Raw genomic sequence first — 12,218 nt, forward strand, 5'->3', positions numbered from 1 at the left:
GAGAATAAAAACCACAGGACATGGGTTAAGGATGAAAAGAGAAAAGTTTAAAGGGAACATGGGGGGGGGGGGGCTTCTTCACACAGAGAGTGGTGGGAGTGTGGAATGAGCTACCAGATGAAGTGGTAAATGCAGGCTCACTTTAAACATTTAAGAAAAACTTGGACAGGTACATGGATGAGAGGGGTATGAGGGATGTGGTCTAGGTGCAGGTCAGTGGGACTAGGCAGAAAAATGGTTTGGCACAGCCAAGAAGGGCCAAAAGGCCTGTTTCTGTGCTGTAATGTTCTATGGTTCTAAGAATCAATTTATTCTGGTGTGGTTCCAGAAGACTGGGGAATTGTAAATGTCACTGCACTCTTCAAGAAGGGAGTAAGACAAAAGAAAGGAAATTGTGAATCAGTTAGTCTGACTTCAGTGGTTGGGAAGTTGTGGGAGTCGATTATTAAGGATTTTGGTTTTGGGCTACTTGGAGGCATATGATAAAATAGGCTGTAGTCAGCATGGTTTCCTGAGGGGGAAATCTTGCCTGACAAATCTGTTGGAATTCTTTGAAGAAATATCAAACAGGATAGACAAAGGAGAATCAGTGGAGGTTGAGTACTTGGATTTTCAGAAGGCCTTTGACAAGGCACCACTCAGGCTACTCAACACTTTTAAAAGCCCATAATATCACAAGAAAGATGCTAGGCTAATTGGCAGGAGGCAAAGATTTGGAATAAAAGGAGCCTTTTCTGGTTGGCTGTCAGTGACTAGGGATGTTCCACAGGGGTCTGTTGGGACCGCTTCTTTTCGTTATATGTCAATGATTTGGATGATGGAATTGATGGCTTTGTGGCCAAATTTGTGGATGATATGAAGATAGTAGGAGGGGCAGGTAGCTTTGAGGAAGTAGAGAGGCTACAGAAAGACATAAATTGGAAGAATGGGCAAAGTGGCAGATGGAATGCAGTGTCGGGAAGTGCAGGATCATATACTGTGGTAGAAGAAATAAAAATATAAACTTTTATGAATTGTGAGAGAATTCAAAATTCTGAGGTTCAAAAGGACTTGGGAGTCCTTTTGCAGGATTCCCTAAAGGTTAATTTGCAGGTTGACTCGGTGGTGAGGAAGGCAAATGCAATGTTTGATTAATGCAATGCGTTCATTTTGAGAGGACCAAATTATAAAAGCAAGGACTAAAACATATAAGCAGGGATGTAATATTGAGGCTTTATAAAGCACTGGAGGCCTCTCTTGGAGTATTATGAGCAGGTTTGGGCCCCTTATCTTAGAAAGGATGTGTTGAAATTGGAGAGGGTTCAAAGGAAGTTCATGAAAATTATTTGGGAAGTGAAAGGCATATATGAGGAGCGTTTAATAGCTCTGGACCTGTGCTCATTGGAAATCAGAAGTATGAGTAGTGACCTCATTGAAACCTATCAAATGTTGAATATGGCGAGATTGTTTCCTGTGGTGGGAGAATCTAAGACCAGAGGGGACAGCCTCCTTATAGAATGGAGGACCTGTGGTATTCGTTGTCACAGGTGGCTGTGGAGGCCAAGTCATTGTGTGTATTTAAAGTGGCGGTTGAAAGGTCAATCACAAGCAAGAGAAAATATGCAGATGCTGGATATCCAAGCAACACATACGGGTTCTTGATTAGGCAGGGTGTCAAAGGTTACAGGGAGAAGGCAGGAGAATGGATGCCACAGTTGCATAGTGGTTACTGCAACGTTATTTCATCTCTGGTGTTCAGGAGTTCAGAGTTAATTCTATCAGGAGTTTGCATGTTCTCCCTGTCAACTGTGTCGGTTTCTTTCAGGTACTCCAGTTTCCTCCTACAGTCCAAAGACATACTGATTAATAGCTTAATTGGTCATTGAAAGTGTCCTGTGATTGGGCGAGTGTTAAATAGGTGGGTTGCTGGGCGGTGCAGCTCGTTAGGCTGGAAGGGCCTGTTCCATGCTGTATTTCTAAATAGAAATAATGTGTTTGAGAGGGACAATAAATTAGCTAAGGTGAAATGGCAGCACAGACTCAATGAACCAAATGGCCTAATTCTGTTCCAATGTCTTAAGGATTTTTAATAAAGCTCTTGTATAGGACAAATGTCAAGAAAGATTTAAGAGAATGCATTTTAGAGCTTAAGGCTTGTGCAGATGATTGCACGACCATCAAGTATGGAGTAGGTAAAATAAAATTAATATATAATATTTATCTAGGAGTGGTTAGAAAACAGGCATGGAGATAGAGGAGCAGACTGTAGGAGTATGTGCAACGTGACTCAGCACATTCTTCCTGACGTGCAAACACTACAATCCAAAGTGGACAAATAGATCTGCTTATCAATACAAATTTCTTCCAATAATATGGGAAGCTTGTGTGTCAAAAAATGTAAATATGACTTGTTAATAAATGGTATTAATTGATTCACTGTTCCTCAAAGCTTACTTCATTCTGATATCCATACTGTTAACTAATAAGTAGTGACATGAATTTTGTCTTAACTGTTTGCCGCAGACTTGCCCAGCTGACAGCTGCTGTGTTCCTCAGTCAGGACGTACCTGTGTATTTATTTTCTACGTATGTGCCAACACCATTCGTGGTAAGAATGATTTGTGATTACAGAAAATGTATCTACATTTGATACTTCCAGGTCTGGATTTGTTATAAAAAGCAATTATTAGCATCTAAGAGATTAGAATTAAAAACCTGGAATTTGTGGGAGTCGGGGGTTTAGCTGTTGGGCATCATTGGTGGGACCTAAATTCAAATGTTCATGTCAGTGGGAAGGTCTTTTGCAACCTCTTGTACACTTCGGGAGAGCACCCATTATCATGAAGCATAATTTGTTACTGATTAACATTTGACCGGCGGTCTCGCTCAGGGTGCTTGACCTTGAATGTGGAAAATTACACACAGACATTGTTCTGCAGCCAAAGCATTTATTGGAATAATTTAACACAGAGAATGCTGGGGGAACTCAGCGGGTCAGGCAGGATCTACACGTTGACTCTCTTGTGTTTATTAGATTGTAGCTTGGATTGTGCTACCTAGGGGCAGTAGTCAAGGCAAGTACAATAAGTATTCCAGAGGCTCTTGCATAGGCATGTGAATTTGCAGGAATATGAATCAGAATCAGGTTTATTATCACTGGCATGTGTTATGAAATTTGTTATGGATATAGTATAGGCAAAAGGGATTAGTTTGGTTGGGCATTTGATCACTAATTTAATTGGTTTGGCACAACATCATGGGCTGAAGAGCTTGTACTGCACTGTTGTATGCTCTAGGGTAACCTAATGAGCTAAATGTAACCAGCTGGAACTCAGTTGGTCAAGCAGTTGGGTGGGTGGGGGGTTCATCGGAGAGGAATTGTCAACATTTCAATTGTGTGTCCTTTTTGTCTGTTTATTTCTAAACTCTGTTTTTAATTTTGATTTTCAAAATGCTTTTAGTAAATCAGCAAACCACTTATTGTTCCCTAGAGTATAGGAGAATGAGGATAGCGGAGTGGTTAGCACGTGCTTTACAGTTCTGGTGACCTGGGTTCAAATCCCATCGCTGTGTGCAAGGAGTTTGTATGTTCTCCTCATGAACATATGGATTTCCTCCAGGTGCTCAGATTTCCTCCCACAGTCCAAACATGATGGTTAGTAGGTTAATTGGTCATCGTAAATTGGCTAGGATTAAATCAGGGATTGCTGGGAGGCATGACTCGAAGGGTCTGTTCTGCATTGTATCTCAAAGAAAATAAAATTTGATAAAAGTATACAAAATTGAGAAATGTAGGCAGGGTAAACACAAGCTTTTTTCCCCACTGAGGTTGGGTGAGACTAGAATCAGAGGTCATAGGTTAAGGGTGAAAGGTGAAATCTTTAAGGGGAACATGAAGGAGAACCTCGTCATTCAGAGGATGATGAGAGTGTGGAAAGAGCTGCCAGCAGAAGTGGCAGATGCAGGGTCGATTTCAACATTTAAGATAAATTTGGATAGATACACAGTATAGGGCTATGGTCCAGATACAGACAGATGGGACTATGCAGGTTAATAGTTAGCATGGACTTGGAGGACTGAAGGGCCTGTTTTTGTTCTGTAGTGTTCTTTGACTCTAACTGCACTCTTTCTCCCTTTCAGCCCTATGCTGTGAGGCAGCTTCATGTTACAGCTGGGGTGATGATTACTGCATCACATAACCCCAAACAAGACAATGGATACAAGGTACAGTGTGCTACAGGGCTGATTGATTTGTGAGTGTCTTGTTATAAGCACCATGTTTTACTTTTGAAACACCTTCTGTCAGAATGTATAAAAAGGCAAGTTCAAGTTTATTGTCTTCAGACTGTACATGTGTACTACCAAACGAACCAACATATTTACGGACCACGATGTACCGACAAAACATATATCTCTCAAAGCTCATAAATTAATAAAACATAATTGAAAATGCATCCAGTTTGCAGCACTGGTAAACAGTTAAGAAAGTACTGTCCTTGTGATGAGACCTCAGTGGTGGCAGGGTATTCATTAGTCTCATAGCCTGAGGGAAGAAGCTGTTACCCTATCTGGCAGTTCTAGTCCTGATCTTCCTGTGCTTCAAAGTGAAATAGTCAGATCTTGCTTCAGTGAAATGTATGGTTGTGATAAAAGAAGGGATGATGATTATACTCTGGTTGTCCAATTCTTCACAGGCATGTGTGAAAGCCAATCATAAACGTGTGATAAAATGTTAAGTTTATTCCCCTCCATAGATGCTGCCTGAGGTGCTGAGTTCCTCCACATTTTGTGTGTGTTGCTCAGAAACACGAGATTGTGCAGATGCTGGATATATTGTGCAACATGCACAAAATGCTGAAGGAACTTAGCAGGTCAGGCAGCGTCTATGGAGGGAAATAAACAATTGACATTTTGGGCCAAGAGTTTTCATCGGGTCCAGAAAGGAAAGGGGCAGAAGCCAGAATAAGAAGGTAGGAGGGGGAGAAACTACTTAAAGTTAGAAAAATTGATGTTCATGCCATCAGGTTGGAGGCGACCCAGACAGAATGAGATGTTAACACAAATTACACTGCAGATGCTGTGGTCAAATCAACACGTACAAACAAGCTGGAGGAACTCAGCAGGTCGGATAGCATCCATTGAAACAAACAGTCAACGGTTCGGGCCGAGACCCTTCGTCAGGACAGGTCAAGACTCAGCCCGAAATGTTGACTGCTCGTTTCAATGGATGCTGCCTGACCTGCTGAGTTCCTCCTGCTTGCTTGTACAGAATGAGATGTTGTTTCTCAAATCTGACTTTTGCCTCATCGTGGCAGCAGAAGAGGCTGTATCGTGTCAGATTGATTGTGAGAATGTGACAGGTGCACATGTGGTCAGTCGATTGGGCCTCCTACATCTGGGAGGCACTCGTTTTTGGGTGCAGACTTTGGAGTGCATGTATTTTCGTTTCGACTGGCTCTGTTCATGGCTCCCACACTGCAAGTTGCCCAGTGTGTACCATTACTCAGTAAAAATATTTAGAGTAGTATTCCATTGCAGTTCTTGTTCTGAGCATACATAACAAAGGCTATGGACAGGTATGTCAGAATGGGAATGCAATGGAAAGTTGAATGAAAAGTGGTATCCATTGGGAATTTCCTCTTTGTAAATTAGACAAACTTTTAACAGACTTGCGCTGTTTTCCCTAGTTCTTCCCAATCCTCTCCCACTGATCAGACAAATGTTTAACAGTGTTGATGAACAGAAGGACCTTGGGGTCCAAGTTCATAGCTCCATGACAGTGGCTATGCAGGTTGATAGGATGGTTAAGAAGGCATATGGCCTGCTTGCCTTTATTAGTCAAGGCTTTGAGTTCTAGTCACCCCAGTATAGGAAGGATTTCAAGGCTGTGGAGAGGATGCAGAAGTGGTTTACCAGGATGCTGCCTGGATTAGTGGGCGTGTGCTTCAACAAGAGGTTGGACAAACTTGGGTTATTTTCCCCAAGTTGCAGAGGCTAAGCAGAGATCTGATGGAGGTTTTAAAATTGAGAGGCATAGATAGAGCAGACAGACAGTAGATTTTTCCAAGGGTTGAAATGCCCTGTGGTATTAGACATGGATTTGAGGTGAGAGGGGGGAACTTCAAAAGAGATGAGAGGGGCAAGTTTCTTTTTAAGCAGTGTGTTTGTTGGGTGCCAGGAATATGCTACCTGGAGTGATGTTGGAGGCAGATACATTAGGGACTTAGATGAATGTGATGAAAATAGAGGGATATGGACATTGTGCAGGCAGAGGAGATTAGTTGGCAATTGATTAATTTATTTAGTTCAGCACAACACTGTAGGCCAAAAGGCCTGTTCCTGTTCTGTGATCTATGTTCAAAGCATACAGCCAAAAGAGAGCAAGAAATTACAGGAAGTTTAACAATGTCAGTATTTTCAGTTTTGTCATTCTATGTCACTAAACAGGATTTCTGGGCTTTAGACTGCACTTTCAATCTCAATTTTCACTAAATAATTTCTATTTTGTGCACATTCAGGATTTCCCTATTTATGAAGTTTAGGATCTATATATATTGTAGTATAATTACACCTTTTAAATCTTTAAGATTCAAAACACAAAAATACAACTGCAGATGCTGTGGATCAAAGAATATGTACACAATGCTGTGTTGTGTACAAGTCTTTAGGATTACTTGCCACAAGAATGAAAACATGGACTGTATGCCTTTAGAATTCAAGCAGTGGATTTATTTGAATCTGTTAATCTTTTTATGACCTGAAAGAGAACTTCAAGTTGATTTGTCCCACATTCTGTCAAAACTGATCTCTTTGAGCTTCAGAGTAAAAGAAAATGAGGCCAATACAGTACCATGGATGCCCTGCTTGGGTGTTTACAAGTAAGTTACTTGGAGTTGTTTGATTCTAATCCACTCATGTATGTCCAGTCTTCCCTAATTTCCTTCCTGAAAAGCTGCAGGAAATCCTGTAGAGAAAAGGCTGTGCTTACTTTGAATTCCAGTGAAAGAAACAAATGAGATGAGAATTGGGACTGTTATTCTGAAAACTGGAATTGGAGAATCAAATTTATGATCAGGCTGGCTAGAAAATGTTGTTGTGATTAAAATGTAATATTTAATGTTTTTAAATTTTGAAGTAGTATTTTACCTTTTTCCAAAGTTAATTACTATAATTTAGAAATTGCCAAAATTTTTAGTATGTATTCAGCAGGAACCCAACTTTCTGAATTCAGACCTTGATAATGATCTGTCTGCTTCATGTGTGATCTTCCCCTTTTCCCGAAGGAGGAAGAAAAATTGCCTTTCACAAGGGAGAATGTGCATCTTGTCTTCTCTCCCGTCCACAAACTGTGTTGGGAAACAAATTGGTGGTTTAATGGTTAGTGTATCGCTATAACAGTGCCAGCCCAAACTCAGTTCCACAACTGTCTGTAAGGAGTTTGTACCTTCTTCCCCGTCAGTACGAAGGTTTCATCAGGGCGCTCCAGTTTCTTCCCACATTCCAAAAACATATGGAATAGCAGGTTAATTGGTCATATGGGTATATTTGGGCAGCACAGACTTGTTGGGCCAGAAGGGGCAATGAGCTACATCTCTAAATAAAAATAAATTTTCTAACATTTACGTTAACCAGGCTTTCTGAATTGAAACAATACATTATTTATGTTCCTGTTTCACAGGTTTATTGGGAAAATGGAGCTCAGATTGGTTCCCCTCATGATAAGAAAATTCTACAGTGTATTGAAGAAAGCTTGGAACCTTGGCAGGAGTCATGGAATGAGAACTTGTCAAACATCAGCCCGTTGCGGAGAGACCCTCTGAATGAAATCTGTGCACTTTACATGGAGGATCTGAAAACATTGTGTTTTCACAGGTTAGAGCTTGTAATCGCTTTTCTCTTTTAATGGAGGATATCATTTGGACAAAAACTGTTCTAATGCTGAATAGAGTCATTTATTTTATTTTGTTTAGTGATACACATGGAACAGGCCCTTCCAGCCCAATGAGCCATGCCATCCAGCAACCCACCTATTTATCCCTACCCTAATCACGCAACAATTTACAATGACCAATCCATCTACTACCTGATACATCTGTGGGAAAGCCAGAGCACCCAGAGAAAATCTACCTGATCATGGAGAGAAACTCCTACAAACATTGTCAGACTTGAACTCTAGAAAGCCCAAGCTGTAATAGCATTGCTCTTACCGCTATGCTACTGTGGTGCCTTTGAATCATAAAACATTACAGCACAGGACCAAGCCCTTTGGCCTGTCTAATCCAAGCCTAGTTCCACCTACCCACTCCCAGACCATAACCCCACCTACCCCTGCCAGCCATGTCCTTATCCAGACTTCTCTTAAACGTTGTAATCAAACGTTCATCCATCATTTCCACTAGCAGCTTGTTCCACACATGCACCACTCTCTGAGAAGAATCTTCACCTTCCGTTCCCTGTAAATATTTCACCTTTCACCCTTTATCTATGACCTGTAGTTCTAGTCACACTCAACCTCTAGGGAATAAAGTCCTAACCAATGTTCCCTCAAATTGGTAATGACCAGTGTGTGCATGCCCTTAACTCCTGGTGGAGTCGTTGGGGCGCTGTCATGACAAGCACCCATCTTTTTGGTGATTGCTCATTGTACTTGGGCATCTGAAACCTGGCGGAACCCATCCCTCTCCAGGTTTTTGGAGCCAGCTGGATTCGAACTCGGCAGCCTTCGCTCCAAAGTCCAGCACTGATGCCACTACGCCACCAGCCGGCCAACATGTGCGCACTGAATAATTTCTTGTAAATGACCTAGTTCTAAAACCTGTGGACAGATCATCACATTATCAACATGGTTTGCTTCAGAAACTGGAAAAGGAAATGTGATTGAATATAATCATGAAATATACTTAACATGCCAAAGAGATAGAGGGTGACTTCCTTTTGTGCGCAGTTTAAGTTAGTAGAAAAAGATGTGTGCGTGCACGTACCTTAGAGGGAACATTGGTCCTAATCCCCTTCAGCCTTTCCCTATAATCCAGTCATGGAAACATCCTTGTAAGTTTTCTTAATTCTGGGTAGTATTTGCTGAATAATGAAACCTATTTAAAGTCAAACATTGGAAATTCTGTGAACCCGTTCTGTTTCTCCTTTCAATTTCATTTTTTCCACCCCTGGTAGCAGCAGGAGTGGTTACGATTTCAGTTGCTCAACAGCTGTTCTGTACCAGCTCAGAAGCTGATGTAAATTAAGCCTTTAATGTTTTGCTTCATAGGTAAGCACTCCCACTGTTGTATTGTGTTCCATTAAATGAAGGAAATACAGTATAAAGCTTTTTCCCCCAGAGTTAATTGTATTGAGATTGAGTGCAAGAACTTGTCTTGCATATTGTCCATACAGATCAATTTATTACATTGTACACTGAGGTAGCACAAGGTAAAACAATTACAGAATAAATAGTAACAGTTACAGAGAAAGTACTTTGGAGGTAGACAAAGTGCATTGTCATAAAGAGTTAGATGGTGAGGTCAAGAGTCCATCTTATCGTATTTCAGGTTCATGGGGGGTGGAAGGAATGTCTGGGGTAACTGAGATCTTTGAAATTGCTGGCTACTTTACCAAGACAGTGAGCAGTGTAGACGGTTGATGGCGGCTGGTTTCCATGATGTGCTGAGCTATGACCACAACTCTCTGCAGAGACTCTTGCAGTCCTGGATAGAGCAGTTGTTGTAGTAAGCTGTGATGCACCTGGATAGGATGCTTTCCACGGTACATTAATTAAAAAGTGGTGAGGGTCAGGGGGGATGTGCTGAATTGCTTTAGCCCCCTAAGGAAGTAAAGGAGCTGGTGAGTTTTCTTTGCCATGTTAAAGAACAGGCTATAGATCATTAGCCAGAGTTGTACCTTTGTCTCCCCACCCCTGCACATTGCCTTCTGGGGCAGAGCATTCCACATATCCACCACTCCCTGGGTGAAAAAGTTTTTCCGTATCTCTGTTCTAAATGGCCTACCCCTTATTCTTAAACTGTGGCCTCTAGTTCTGGACTCACCCATCAGCGGGAACATGCTTCCTGCCTCCAGCGTGTCCAATCCCTTAATAATCTTATATGTCTCAATCAGTTCCCCTCTCATCCTTCTAAATTCCAGTGTATACAAGCCCAGTCGCTCCAATCTTTCAATATATGACAGTCCCGCCATTCCAGGAATTAACCTTGTGAACCTACACTGCACTCCCTCAATAGCAAGAATGTCCTTCCTCAAATTTGGAGACCAAAACTGCACACAATACTCCAGTTGGGAGTATGCTAAGTTTGTGTTTCACATGCAAAGACCACCAAGCTCCATTGCATCATCAGTGAATTTGGCACCAGTACTCTTCATCTCCATATCCAGGTCGTAGTTGAATACCCAACACCAGTCCCACTTGTTACTGATTAGCAATTCAAAAACTGACTTGTTTATCCCATTCATAAACACAAGAGATTCTACATTTGCTGGAAGTGCATTGAGGAGTGATAACTTCCTGAACTTGGCAATGTGGGACCTGAGACTCCTGTATCTCTGTTCTGATGGTGTGTTGGTTGTTAATGCAAATGATTGATTCTGGAGGAACTTAGCGGGTCAGCAGGATCTATGAAGGGGACTAACAGTCGACCTTTTCAGCCAAGACACTTCATCAGGACTGGAAAGGAAGAGGGCAGAAACCATTTATCACAATGCCCTGTTTGCTGTCAGGCACTCCACTATCTGTGACAATATTTACCTCAGTATTAACACGTACAAACAAGCTGGATGAACTCAGCAGGTCAGGCAGCATCCATCGAAATGAGCAGTCAACATTTCGGGCCGAGACCCTTCGTCAGGACTTGGCCCAAAATGGCCCATCAACAGATGCTGCCCAACCTGCTGAGTTCATCCAGCTTGTTTGTACGTGTTGATTTGACCACAGCATCTGCAGTGTACTTTGTGTTTACCTCAATATTGTATAGTCTCGTGCAGTGACCTTTAACATGGCACCTTTATGAAATAGAATGGATTCCAGTTAATTGGGTTATCAGTGACTTGGGGCAACTGCTTATTTGTGACAACTCTTAAAGAGCAAAACAGATTGAGAATATAGCCAGGAATGGAATCTATTTATCTGAGACACTATGACACTTGGAACAGGAGACTGTTGTTGAACAGTTTCTAACTACCATCTGTCAAGTACACTTGGTGTGGCCATTAGACATGACACTGGGATTGGAGCAAACAGTTCCTAAATAGCATCATTTGCGTTCTGCTTGTGTAATGCTATCCATTGAAGACTGATGGACAGCGATTCCAAAAGCAGTGATTTTTGATCGTTTGTTTATTTTGACTTTAAAAATTACAGACCCTTGTCAACATGCCACAAAAGGATCTGACACTAGCCAAAAAAAAATGACCCTACACAGCAGTGTACACTGGATAAATTCCTACATTGATAACTATTAGGAACTAATATGGATTTTTGGTACTGTAGTCATGTTGGTAGTGTTCTAATTGTTCCATACTTCATTTAAATACATAATTTGTTAAAGTTAAATGGTAGTTTGTCTTTTTTTATATACCTTTTTAACTATTTCCATGAAACTTTAGCTAATTGGGGAAGCTGCTTAATGTGCTGATCCAGATGTGCCCGAATTAATCAGAATCCACTGTACTAGAAATCCAAATGCACACCTCTTGAAATAAAGAAAAACACTGGAAAAGTTCAGGTCAGGCACCATCTGTGGAAAGGGGAACAGATGAGTGTTTCATCAGAGCTAATATCCACTGGTTCCCCTTTCTCCTCAAAAGTGTAGTGAATTTGTCAAACATGACTTCCCTTTTATAGAACCATGTTGGCTCTGCTTGGCTATCTTAAGATTTGCTATTACCTCCTTAATAAAGGATTCCAGTATTTTCCCAGTGGCAGATGGTAAACCTACAAGTTCTTGCTTTCTGTTTCTCTCCTTTCTAGAATACTGCTGTTATACACTTAGTAGCCACTGTATTAGATACCTCCTGTACATAATAAAGGGGCCACTGAGCATATGTCCGTGCTCTTCTGCACGCCACTCTTGTAACACGTGGTTATTTGAGTTACTGTCGCCTTCCTGTCAGCTTGAGCCAGTCTGGCCATTCTCCTCTGACCTCTCGCATTATTAAGCCATTTTTGCTGACTGAACTGTTACTCACTGGATGTTTTTCTGTTTGTTTTTCACATCATTTTCTGTAAACTCCAG

At 41.4% G+C, this 12,218-nt stretch overlaps 1 protein-coding gene across 1 annotated transcript in view; it reads left to right on the plus strand.

Moving 5' to 3' along the window:
- LOC140727108 (glucose 1,6-bisphosphate synthase-like) overlaps positions 1–12,218 on the plus strand; it is a 146,867-nt gene that overhangs the window by 48,253 nt on the left and 86,396 nt on the right. The window contains exons 4-6 of the mRNA XM_073044378.1: positions 2,503–2,587; positions 4,120–4,203; positions 7,658–7,851. Coding sequence (XP_072900479.1) covers positions 2,503–2,587; positions 4,120–4,203; positions 7,658–7,851 — 363 coding nt within the window. The remainder of the gene's footprint in view (positions 1–2,502; positions 2,588–4,119; positions 4,204–7,657; positions 7,852–12,218) is intronic.

This window comes from Hemitrygon akajei, chromosome 4, assembly GCF_048418815.1.
Source record: "Hemitrygon akajei chromosome 4, sHemAka1.3, whole genome shotgun sequence".
In the NCBI taxonomy this organism is placed as follows: Eukaryota; Metazoa; Chordata; class Chondrichthyes; order Myliobatiformes; family Dasyatidae; genus Hemitrygon; species Hemitrygon akajei.